The sequence below is a fragment of the Gopherus evgoodei genome, chromosome 14 (assembly GCF_007399415.2).
Source record: "Gopherus evgoodei ecotype Sinaloan lineage chromosome 14, rGopEvg1_v1.p, whole genome shotgun sequence".
Lineage (NCBI taxonomy): Eukaryota > Metazoa > Chordata > Testudines > Testudinidae > Gopherus > Gopherus evgoodei.
The window spans coordinates 17,091,584-17,103,956 of NC_044335.1; the positions used below are offsets into that span (position 1 = coordinate 17,091,584).

General features: G+C 44.3%; 1 protein-coding gene across 1 annotated transcript in view; it reads left to right on the plus strand.

Moving 5' to 3' along the window:
- LOC115635116 (opsin-5-like) overlaps positions 1-6,794 on the plus strand; it is a 45,191-nt gene extending 38,397 nt beyond the window's left edge. Inside the window, exons 5-6 of the mRNA XM_030533411.1 lie at positions 2,449-2,777; positions 6,162-6,794. Of these exons, the coding sequence (XP_030389271.1) occupies positions 2,449-2,777; positions 6,162-6,740 (908 nt within the window). The 3' untranslated portion in view covers positions 6,741-6,794. The remainder of the gene's footprint in view (positions 1-2,448; positions 2,778-6,161) is intronic.
- Positions 6,795-12,373: the final 5,579 nt, after the last annotated feature.

Here is a 12,373-nt window from a genome sequence, read left to right on the forward strand (position 1 = left end):
AGACCAGAGCGACCGTAGATCTCATACTCAGAACCCAGAGAGAGAGAGATTGGTGCATTTGTGCATGCAGTGACCAAAACTGTGCACATGTTCATGGTAACTTTGTGCTGGTTGAGGCGTGCAATTACACATGCATCTTACTGAAAATGCAGGCCTAAGCAACACTAACCCCAAAGCTCTATATTTGGTGTTTGTCTTTAACTTACTCTGATAGCTAGGACACCAGTCACCTGAGACTCAGACCCAAATTAAAGTCAAATACTAAGTGCTGTCCTGCATATGGTAATGTACGAAAATACCCAATCCAGCCTGTTCCAGGTATATAGACACACACACAGGCAAAATCAGATTTCAGTGCACATGTGTATTGGATTCCCATTCTGATCATTGCTCATGGCAGTTACGAGGAAATGCTGCCTTTTGGGTTACATTTAACATTGCTAGAGTATTACTTTGGAAGGTAGGGGCCATAATCTGCTGCTGATGCATCTATACAGTAACTGCTACTAAAACAAATGGAAGTGACTGGCTCAGTGGTTTGAGCATTAGCCTGCTAAATCCAGGGTTGTGAGTTCAATCCTTGAGAGGGCCATTTAGGGGCAAAAATCTGTCTGGGAATTGGTGCTGCTTTAAGCAGGGGGTTGGACTAGATGACCTCCTGAGGTTCCCTTTCAACACTGATATTCTATGATTCATACCAAGAGGAGGATATACCCCTGGGGACTGGAGCTGTCCATCAGCCCTGACATTAAGGGACACATGTTCAAATGGCTTCTGAAAGTATTGTAGGTGCTGCTGTGCACATGTGTAAATATGCGGAGAGGTGCAGACTATTTACTGTGCATCAAATTCCAGAAGCCCTTTGAAAACGCAGTCCTGAGCCCATGTAATGTAAAGCTTTGTTGAAAACCTTGGAGGAGCTGCCAACATTTTCTCTCACAATTCCTCTGAAAGTAAAAACTGAGAACAAGAGTTATTCAAGTAATGCTACTGATTGAAGCTCAGGAGGGGGAGAGGGGATCTCTGCTAAGGGTGGTTGGGTTTGTAAAAAGATCTCATCAATCCAAAAGCAGCATGCATCAGGAGACAAGCCCAGAGCTGGGCAGCAGGAGACATATTCTGTTCTTAGCTCTGCCTCTTGTCTGTGACCTTGGGCAAGTCACTTAGCCTGTCTGTGGTGCCTCAGTTTCACTGTCTTTAAAATAGAGGATGATAATGCTGACCTGCCTGTCATGGTATAAACCCCCACTCTGAACCTTAGCGTCCAAAAGATGGGGTACCAGCATGAATTCCTCTAAGCTCAATTACCAGCTTAGTACTTGTAGTGCTGCCGCCAACCAGGAATTCCAGTGCTTGGTACACTCTTGTCCCCCCAAAACCTTGCCTGGGGACCCCCAAGACCCAGTCCCTCTGGATCTTAACACAAGGAAAGTAAACCCTTTCCCTCACCGTTGCTTTTCCTAGGCTTCCCCTCCCTGGGTTACCCTAGAAGATCACTGTGATTCAAACTCCTTGAATCTTAAAACAGAGAGGAAAATTCACCTTCCCCCCTCCTTCTCTCTCCCCCTCCCAGACTCTCCCTGAGAGAGAAAGTAATCCTGACACAGAGAGAAATTAACCTCTCTCCCCCTTCCCTCCTTTCTCTCCACCAATTCCCTGGTGGATCCAGACCCAGTCCCCTGGGGTCTCACCAGAATAAAAAAACAAACAATCAGGTTCTTAAACAAGAAAAGCTTTTAATTGAAGAAAGAAAAAAACAGTAAAAATTATCTTTGTAAATTTAAGATGGAATTAGGTACAGGGTCTTTCACCTATAGACACTGGGAATACCCTCCCAGCCTAAGTATACAAGTACAAATTAAAATCCTTTCAGCAAAACACAAATTTGAACTCCTTCGAACCAAATACACATTTGCAAATAAAGAAAACAACCATAAGCCTAACTCGCCTTATCTACCTAGTACTTACTGTTCTGAACTTATAAGAGCCTGTATTGGAGAGATTGGAGAGAAACCTGGTTGCACGTCTGGTCCCTCTGAGCCCCCAGAGTGAACAACCACCAAACACTAACAGCACATACACAAACTTCCCTCCCTCAAGATTTGAAAGTATCCTGTCCCCTGATTGGTCCTCTGGTCAGGTGACAGCCAGGCTTACTGAACTTCTTAACCCTTTACAGTCAAAAGAGACATGAAGTACTCCTGTTCTATTAACTCTTAACTATCTGTTTATGACACTGCCTTTCTAAGTTTGCTCTGCAAAACCAGAACTAGGGAGCAGGGGGGTCATATGTGGGTCCTATTTTATCTCAGTGCCCTACATTTGGGGTTGGCTCAGAGAAACGGCTCTAGATTATGGCCCTTTTCTGGAAGTCATCCCCTCAGAACTGAGGGAGCTCAGCCTTTGTCTTTGGAAACCTGCCAACTGCTGTCATTTCTCTCTTTGCAGGCAATAAGTTCTCTCCCACACACGCTGGTGTCCTGTTACTGTGTGTCTGGGTATATGCCCTTGTCTTTGCCATAGCTCCTCTAGCCAACTGGGGCAGTTATGGACCAGAGCCCTATGGGACAGCCTGCTGCCTTAAGTGGAAAGCTTCAACCAGGGAGGCAGTGATCTATATCGTGGCCCTCTTCATCTTCTGTTACCTCTTCCCTTGCCTTCTGATCCTCATCTCCTACTCGCTCATCCTTTGGACTGTGAAAGTGTCCCGAAGAGCCGTGAAGCAGCACATATCACTGCAGAGCAAAGCCAAGAGCGTGCACAGCTTGATTGTAAAGGTAGGGCAATGAGGCTTGTGTGCAGCAATGAAAGCAAAGGGGCTTTGCTGGGAGATCTCTTACCACACATGGGGAAAGTGTTACTAATGGGATACAGCATGGGCTGGAATGTAGGACCCCTGGGCTCTGCTCCCAGCTCAGCCAGAGATTTCCTCTGTGACCTCAGGCAGGCCAACATCTCTCTGTGCCTCAGTTTCCCTGACTGTAAAATGGGGACAATGATACTTATCCAGTTTTGTGGAGCTCCTTGAGATCCTTGCATGCAAAGTGCTACGTATGATCAATTCTTTAAAACAAAAAATAACTGGAAAAAAGAATCTGATTTGAGCCTGCTGAGCTATTGGGAAAGTTCAGGCTCTGAGCCAGTTTGCAGCAGAATTCTGCAGCTTGAGCATAGCTTCTAAGACAAGGTAAAACATGCACTTTGCCTGTATCTCTTCTCCATTCTCTGTTCATCACTTACCAGAGTAGGGCCTGATACATGGCTTGTGGGGGCTAGATGATCTTGCAGCTCATCAGTTGAAGAGGACAGTATAGCATTACACAGGATTTGCTTTACTGCATCAGGTCACTAGTACTTTAAGTCCAGCATTCTGCCTCCTGCAGTGGCCAATACCTCATGCTTTAGAGCAGTGGTTCTCAACCCACTTGTGGCCCAATCAGCACACAGCTGCAATCCATGTGACATTCTCAGGGCCATACAGGTAGTATACATATTGGGTGGATGCAGCCCACATGACACAGAAAGAGCTTTGTATGCAGCTCATAATGGTAAATAGGTTGAGCATCACTGCTTGAGAGCAAAGTACCCTCCTCTTCTCCATGCTGCTGGCTAATTGATCCCATGTGCCTTTCCTTCCTAACACCAGCAGGGATCAGCTGATGCCAGAAGTATGAGGGTTCATTACCCTTTCCTGAGCAATTAATTGCTCTGTCAGCTGAGACACCCTGAACACTGCCCAGGATTTGAGGGCCAGATTCTCAAACAAGCTAGGCATACAAATACATGCCTAATATGCATGCACGTGGCTAATGAGTTACATTAGGTCCACAATTATCCTGTTTGATTGCACAGCTGCAGTAAATGCATGCACATTTTAGGCTTGTAGTTGCTGAGTCACTGGAAGATCTGGCCCAAGCGTATCTAGACAAACTCAGCAGAAGACTAAGAATTCTGAAGCTACTTGCTCCTCCCTAGAAATAAGCCCAAACCAAAAGTCAGATGCTATGCCCACAAATTTTGGGTGAAATCTGGATCTGAACCCTGGCTCCAAATTTTGGAGCTCTATCCTATTTCTATTCCTCTCCAAAAGGAGCAATACGTACACTACTATCCAAATACCACCTAAGCAATCTTGCAGTCAAGACACACAATGGAGAGATGGGAAAGCGTAGCTAATAAATAATTGAGAACATAAAAATAGGAAGGGAAAATATGGCTGTTACCATTTCCCTGCATAGTGACACATGAAAGAAACACACAGGATCATGAAAGAAGAAAAAAATCTTATCAGATCAGCAACAAATAATCTTGTCTGCAGTTATTCCATCCCTCCCCCACATTCCCCAGGCACAAACCATTAAAACAAAGGCAGGTGCAGGCTGAAAATATGACCACCTCCACCCCCCATATCTCAAAATCTGAACATCTAGTGACAGCAGCATAACTGACTGTTCCCAGAGCTGCCTTGATTTGTTGGCAAATACATTCTCCTTTTATTATGGAGGAGTTTGAAGCCAGGGTGGCAAAGCCACCTTCACCAGTGACAGATGGAGGCAACTTCCTGGAGGCAATATCCAAACATGCTAGAGTCTTGCTCATTCAATCAAACACTGGTTTGTTTGGAATTCTGAGTCAAGCATTTGAATGAATCCACACAAGTCCATATTTCTTTACACCTAAAATAATGAGACTCATTGAAGGCTTCTGAAAAGTAGAAGTATTTACCAAGCCAGATTAATTCTCCAGGTGTTTGTATTTGTGCTGCTAGTAATACATCCCTTCTCCTCCTCCTTATTTAAAGCCATCTGATGGATTTGTTTTCATATTAAATTACATTGGAAATAATAAAAAAATGCTGCCTTCATGACTCATTGTTCCCCAGTCTACCGCTAATACTATAATTTAGCAAGGGGTGCAGAAGCAGTCTGTCTAAAGAATTTATGCCTTTTTTAAAGGAAGAAAATTCGATTTTCTAACATAGACTCAAATGTGTGTGCGGTATTGGAGGAAGGATGGACTTGTGGTGAGATCACTGGACCAGCACTCAGGAGATCAGCACTCAGCTCTGCAACTAACTTCTTTTGTTTGTGCCTTTGTTCCTCATCTGTAAAATGGGAGGAAAAATGCCCCTGCCCATTTGTTTGCTGTCTCTCTCTAGATGATACATTCTTTGGGACAGAGACTGTCTCTCATTGTGCACAACAGGGCCATGGTCCAGTTAGGGCTTTTTGGCGTGACTGTAATACAATCATTCTTCTCTATCCCAAAGAGCTTATTATGTTCAGCCTACTTGTGCTTTTTGCCTTCACATCCCATCACGATAAGGAAAGCCTAAGGATTTTTAACCTTTCCCCAGCAAGCGTCCTATGTGACATAGAACAGAATGATATGGTTGAAGCAACTAACGTATCTGAGCTGTAACATGCTGACTTGCTTTGCCTATGTTACATTGCCAGCTGTCAATTTAACCATTTACATACTGAACCTTCCTGCACGCCCAAGCATCACCCAGCTTTTCAGATCACAGCTATTTAAATAAACAGAGGAGCAGGGCTCTCAAATTGTGTTCAAAATACCACTCCAATGGACATCCATCCCAACATACAGATAGGGTTAAGACCTCACAGCAGGAGAAGGCAGAAAGGGGATCTCACACACATCACCTGGTTTCTTTTCAGCACCACAGTCTCTCTCGGGAGCTATTTCCTGCAGTGAGGCCTCCTGACCCCACAAACATATCTAATGTGGATGGTCTGTTGGTGACTGGGAGGGAATATTGAAAAACAGAGACCCAGCTAACTATTTTGCCAGGGGTCTGTGGCATCATTTCTCCCCTTAGATACATTGCTGCAAATGGGATGGCAGCCAAAATGCTCACTGCAAAGCTAGGAGCTGTCTTTATTACTATTCTTTGTACACGTGTATGCTACAGAGGGGCTATTAAGGAAAAGTTTGATCTGGAACGTTTGAACCGGGGGGCTGGCTCTGGCCCTTCAGGGCCATGGCTGAATGGTTTGGGGTTAGGTTCAAAGTGTAACCTCCCGTCCTTTCAAACCTTAGGGATGCTTGGGCTTGGGATGTTGGCATAGATCTGTGTGCACTTCATGAGTGTTGGGGGAACACTATGCTTCATACCATAGCCATTTCCTTTTCTCTTCCAGCTAAGCATTGCTGTGTGCATTGGATTTCTGGCTGCTTGGACCCCATACGCAATTGTTGCCATGTGGGCAGCCTTTGGAGATGCCAGCCAAGTTCCAGTTCTGGCCTTTGCACTCTCTGCTGTTTTTGCCAAGTCCTCAACGACCTACAACCCTCTGGTCTATCTGCTCTTCAAACCCAACTTCCAGAAGTTCCTCTCCAAAGACCTGTCCCTGCTGCAGGCCATCTGTGCCGTCATCTGCTGCAGCCACCAAAGTGTCATCACACTCCAGTCTTTCCAGACCAGAGAGGGCAGAACCTCTGCCAGGCTCTCCACAGCCTTCCCTGAGTCCCCTGGGGCTTGCAGGAACTGCAACGACACTTTTGAATGTTTCAGTAACTATCCCAGGTGCTATAAGCTCACCCAGCAGCCCGACCCTACAGACAGGCCTAATCTCTTGGCAGACAGGCCTTCTTGCCAGCCGGTTCTGAAAAGGACCGTGCAGGTCATGGTGCTTGTTACCAGGAAGAAGACGGGAATGGGGACTACAAGCGTGGCAGGAAATGTTCTGCCTTCAGACCTTGTGAAAGATCTTATCTGAGCATCCCGAGAGGCCAGGAGCTCCTGAGCAGGGCTAGACTTCCTCATCCTAGATAACAGGGAATATTTTAGCTTCATATTAAAAAAAAATATCTGTGTATATGCCTGATGGGTCCTAACCTGCAAAACATCCTTTATGTGATACAGAAAACTGTATACCAGCCTTCCATTTTTGCTGTTGCAATTTTGGACCCACAATTTGCCCCTGTAAAAATGGACACTGGTGCCTGAAAATCTGACTACGTATTACAGTTATGGATGTTTCCACTGAAATACACTCCTCAGGGCCCTTTATCTTTGTTTTTCCACATTCTGGTGCTTTGATGGCCACGCATGAACTTTATTCTCTTTAGAAGCATTGTCTAGCATTCAAGGCTGGGAGCTAGGAAGTTCTGATCCCAGCTCTGATACAGACTCCTGTAGGCCTTTTGCAACCAAGTCACTTAATCATGTCAGTTTTCCCACTCATCTACCTCACAAGAGGACTGTGAAGATTAAGTAGCTAATGTTTGCAAAGTGCTTTGACTCCAAAGAGCCTTATATAAGCACTAAGTATTGTATTAAATCTTGAGACATCACTCTGTGCTTATGCCATATTACCCAATTCTCTCATTAATACAAACCACCACCATTAATATAAAACAAAGCCCTATCCTACAAATAGGGATTTGGGTCTAAGATGATCCAGTTCAATTAATACAGATTCCATGTACTTCTCCCCACAGTGTGAACAGCAAGACTGCAACTCCATGACATCCATTTAGGTAGATTTGCAGTGATGCAAGACTGGGCTTTATTGTCCATTTAGCTTTTAGGTGTAATTTAAACAATGTGTAGGCAAAACATTCCTAGGGAAGGGAACTGGAGTAGAGGACAGCAGAGTAATTATCGAATGGCATGATCCAAAGTCCATTGACGTTGATGGAAAAATTCCTGATTAGGCGCTGAACCTGTCACAGGACAATTTACAAGGCAGAAAGAAATGGAGTGAGAAGCCCGTGCACCAATACACAATCTGGTCAGCTCGCATTGTTTCTTGTTCTCAGAACTCCACCTTCTAATGGCAAAACTGACAGAGTGGGCACAAATACTACAAATTTATATCTGCACAACAGCTCCTGCATAAGCACTGCAAGGAATGCAGTTTACTAGAACATTTGAGTAAATAAGGGAATCCCAAAACAAGAATATCCTTCTGTGACAGAAAAAAGGCGACTATGTCCTGGATATATAAAAAAAGATTTAACTCCAGAAATGCCACGTTCAGGAGAACTCAGACTGGAGAAAGAGTGGCTACATGGAAGACAAAAAGGGGTGCCCAGTCTCTTTACTATAGAGTTGTCTATTGGAATTAGATATCCCAAACCATAAAACGAACTGGGGAAATGAATACAACACCCTCAGGAAAAACATCCTCAGCACATGGAACACTAGCTACCATGTTGTATAATATACAAAACATTTCTAAGATCCTGTAGAAATTCTGTCGGTTACCAGGACCACTAATAAATGAGGAGTCAGAGAAAACAATACACACTGGAAATGGAGCAGACAGCCAGGTAACTCATACACATTCTGGACACACTGAAACCAGTGCATTTTGAAATAAGTTAATGGCTAAGAAAAATTTCCACCTTGAAATACAGTGGTGGAGATGGGGAGAACAACAATATGCTCAGATTAGGAAATACAAAAATATAATAAAAGAAGAATGGAGGTGTAGAAGAGTAAGCTCATCGCTAGAGCACCCCTTTGTGACTGAGGATGGCCTAGCAGGCCCTCCTTGTCCAGCAACCGCTGCCCACAATTTCTCCAGCCTTGCAGTGGTGTGGCTCATCTTGTGACACAGCCCTCCAGCCAGACCACTTTTCATCTCGCCCCTTCGAGGGTAACAAAGTCCAACAAACAATAGTCTCATGGCCTCAAGCTGAGTCTTTGGCTCAAGTCTGGACTTGTTAGTATTACTACCACCCCCTATCTCTGGGGTCTTCAGCCACCTTTTCCAGTGGCTGGTAGGGGAACCCAGGCTTCCCCTCTCTTCTAGGTTCCAAGGCAGGGACTTTGTATTAAGCAGGCAAGGTCTGTCTACCCAGGCCCTCTGCTTCTTCCTACCTCAGCTTTCTTGGGCTCAGCATGTAGCAACCTTCCTCACACCTACCCCAAGGACTCAGGCTTCACCTGTCCTTCAGGGTTGTGGTTTGCAGGATTCTCCTTGGGGTTCTCTAAAGGATCCCAAATCACTAGACTTGGACTTCAGTCCTTCAGAAATCCTCCCTTATACTCTGCTCCTCAGCTAAACACCAGCTCCCCAGAGTCATAGCCCTCTTTTGAAATCCACCATAGGTGCTAACTCCCTCCTATTCCCCACTCCCTTATTAAGAAGGGAATCTCAGAGAGCAGGAGCTCATAGCATCCTCTCTAACTGAGCTTTCTAAGTCTTTTTAAGGAACAACTCTTCTTCAGGTGGATCTGCTAATTGACCTACTTACCACCCCTACAGGTGCCAACAGGCAAGCTAATTGAGTTCTTGGGCTCCTGTTAACCCTCTCAGGACCAGTGTGGGATTTATACTCCATCACCAGGGAAGGTGGGAGAGGAGAAAGATAATACATGTTTCCTAACAGCGAAGGGCCAGATTTTGATGCCCCGCAACCCACACTCACGTTGAATTGTACTGTACTAACACAATTGGCTATATTGATTTCAATGGGGCTACGTGCAGAATAAGGATCCACTGAGTGTGCGTATGGGTGGCAATATTTGGCCCTAAATAAACAGATGCTCTCATCCACTGGAAGACAGAGCAGCTCAGACACTAAATGGCTCACAGTATCTGCACTAATATTCAGCTGGCCAGATGCCTAAGCCTCCCCATCCCCGCAATACAGAAACTGCTTCCAGACTAACGAAATTCGATAAACATAATTAAAACAAGATTTCAAAATTCTCCCCCCTGGTTTGACTCTTATTACTTTAATGTAGCACTCAGGACTGGGAGGCATCAGTCACAGCACCTATTCCTAGCTTTGTCACTCAGTTCTTGCATTACATTAGGTAACTCACATCACCTTTCAGTGCCTCAGTTTCCTCATTTGTAAGAGAGTTTAGCCTCTGTGAAAGCCTGATTATGGCTAAGATTTCTAAAGTGATTTTAGATCCTGAGATGAAAGGGGCTATTGAAATGCGAAAGCATCATTGATAGGATTCTTATTTTCCAGGATCTCTAAGTATTTACTTCTGTTTTATACTAAGAAATGTAGGTCTGTCATAAACCAGAGTAACTCTCAGAGCCAGTGACTGGGTAACAGCTGCTCCAGTCAGTGTCACATGGAGGTAGATGGGACACTAACTACCAATAAGAAACGCAGGAACAGAATTGCCAGTGCCAACTGTTAAAAAATCCTGAGTCAGGTCCCAGAAATCCAGGAGATTGGCTTAAACATCCTGAGATTTAAATACAATTTGGGGTAATTTATACTTCCCTCTGGCTGCTGAGCCTCCATGAGGTTTTTAAGCTTTTCTCTGTAACCATAAGTATGAAATAAATAAATAAAATGAAAAGTAAAATTCTCACCTAATCACATGAATTTGGGAGCTGGCACTTTAAGAAAACACTAAATATTGTGAAATTGTTGACAACACTGTAAAGAGTCACCTGGCAGAAGAAGGAAAACATTTTGAAAACCCTGAACACCCATTAGACCACATCATGACAATTGGCCCATAGACAGAGCAGAAGCCAAAACAGAAAGCGGTTGTTTTCACTAGCTGCTTTGAAACCCTCAAGTGAAGGGCATGATCTCTCTGGGTCTAAGCTGCATTAAGGCCTTGTCACAGCTCTCTGGTAGTGCAAATGGGGCAAGAAAGCAACCAGGTCTCCTTAGGTGGGGCCTGCTCTCCAGCTGGCACAGAGCAGATACCGCCAGCTCTTGGAACCCAGAATAGTTTTGAGCTGCTTTGAAATACTTAGAGGCCAGCACGGAATCAGCCTAAGGTCATGGAGCTGCGCTGTTCAGAATCCAGCCCTCTATGCTCTCCCATCGTTTTGTTTACCACTGAAATCATGATGCTCATCACATAGCTCCTTCCATCACAGGAGCTCACATTACTTTGCAGCCAGCAAGTAATGTAGCCTTCCCACGGTTCTGTGAGGTAGGTAAGAATTGTTATACCTATCTGCAAAAGGGTCCGCCAAGAAGCCGAGATGTCAAGAGACACAGTTAAGGTCTCAAAGAGTCAGTAGCAGAGGTGGGAACAAACCCAAGCTCCCTCATGTAGTGATCAGAGCAAGCTGCCTTCTTGGTCACATTTAATTAGCTACTCCTAACAATGATTTTCTACATCAATTTTTCAGTATTATTAGTTAATTAACAAAACTACCCTCCTCCACAATCCATTCAGCAACACTGCAGGGAAGTGGCATTAGACCATTAAGACACTTACCTGGAATGGTAAATTATTTTCTCTCTAGTGAGCTATTGGCAAATACCATCTCACATATACAGTGCTACTGTGATAACATGTTGCTCTGTATTCTTTCCACAGCACACAACAAATTACTTGTCTTCTCTATTCTGTAATCTGACTCTTATCTCTTTCTCATGGATTATTCTCTGCAGATACAGATATTGCTATTCTTAGAACGCACTCTCTGAGCAGTGGAATATTGCTATCTTTTCTTAGCACCATGTGGACTTTTCAGTAATGCTAATACTTTACACATATGTAGCAGCATCTGTTATTCAGACAGCACAAACCACTTTACAAAATATTAATTAATTTGAGCATCTTACAAAAGAGAAAAGTGTTATCCCCATTTTACATATAGGGAAATTGAGGCACAGGGAGGTTAAGAGACTTGTCCGAGGCCACCCCATCAATCAGTGGCAGAGCAGGGAATACAATTTAGGCCTGTGGTCCAAATACTGTGCCTTCACCATGACTATAATTCTGGTGCATATTTCTCCTGCCCCAGTTCACAGAGTTTATCCAATAGTGCCTAAAACATCTAGGGCTAAGAATGGCCACAGGGTCAAAGAGGAAAGCAAATCTCACGTTGCCGGGGAGAGGGAGTTACACTCCATGCAGGAAACAGGAAGGAGGCAAATCATTCATCAGCTGATAAGATGACATATGGTCCAAAAGTTTCTCCTGTAATTTGATACTGGCTGTGGATTGGGATTTCATGTGAGATAAATTTGTGGTGTCTCATTTCACTGAGGAAGCTCATCTGCCTCAAAAAAATGTCTCTCTCCACTGGGCCAATACTGTCCAGAGAAATAAAAATGACATCAGAAATAAGCTTTGCTTTGCAGGTGTCCCGAAGAGACACCTGTGAACTAAATGACTGCAGTGGGAGCAGCTGCTCCTTGCCCAGCAAGGAGATGGTAAGGGTTCCAGTTATATCCAGCCGCTGACTGAGCTGAAAGTAGTTTGCTGCTCATCATTACATCCCAGCAAATCTTCATTCTCCACATTTCAAAGGACACCCTCCAAGGCCCAAACTAGAATTCTGTGAATTCCATACTGTTTTTAGTTCCTGGCTGCACTGACATACCTTCCCACTCACTTTTCAAATAATATAGAATCAAGCAGTGTGCAAAAATGGACAAGTGACTTATGCAGAGTTATCCA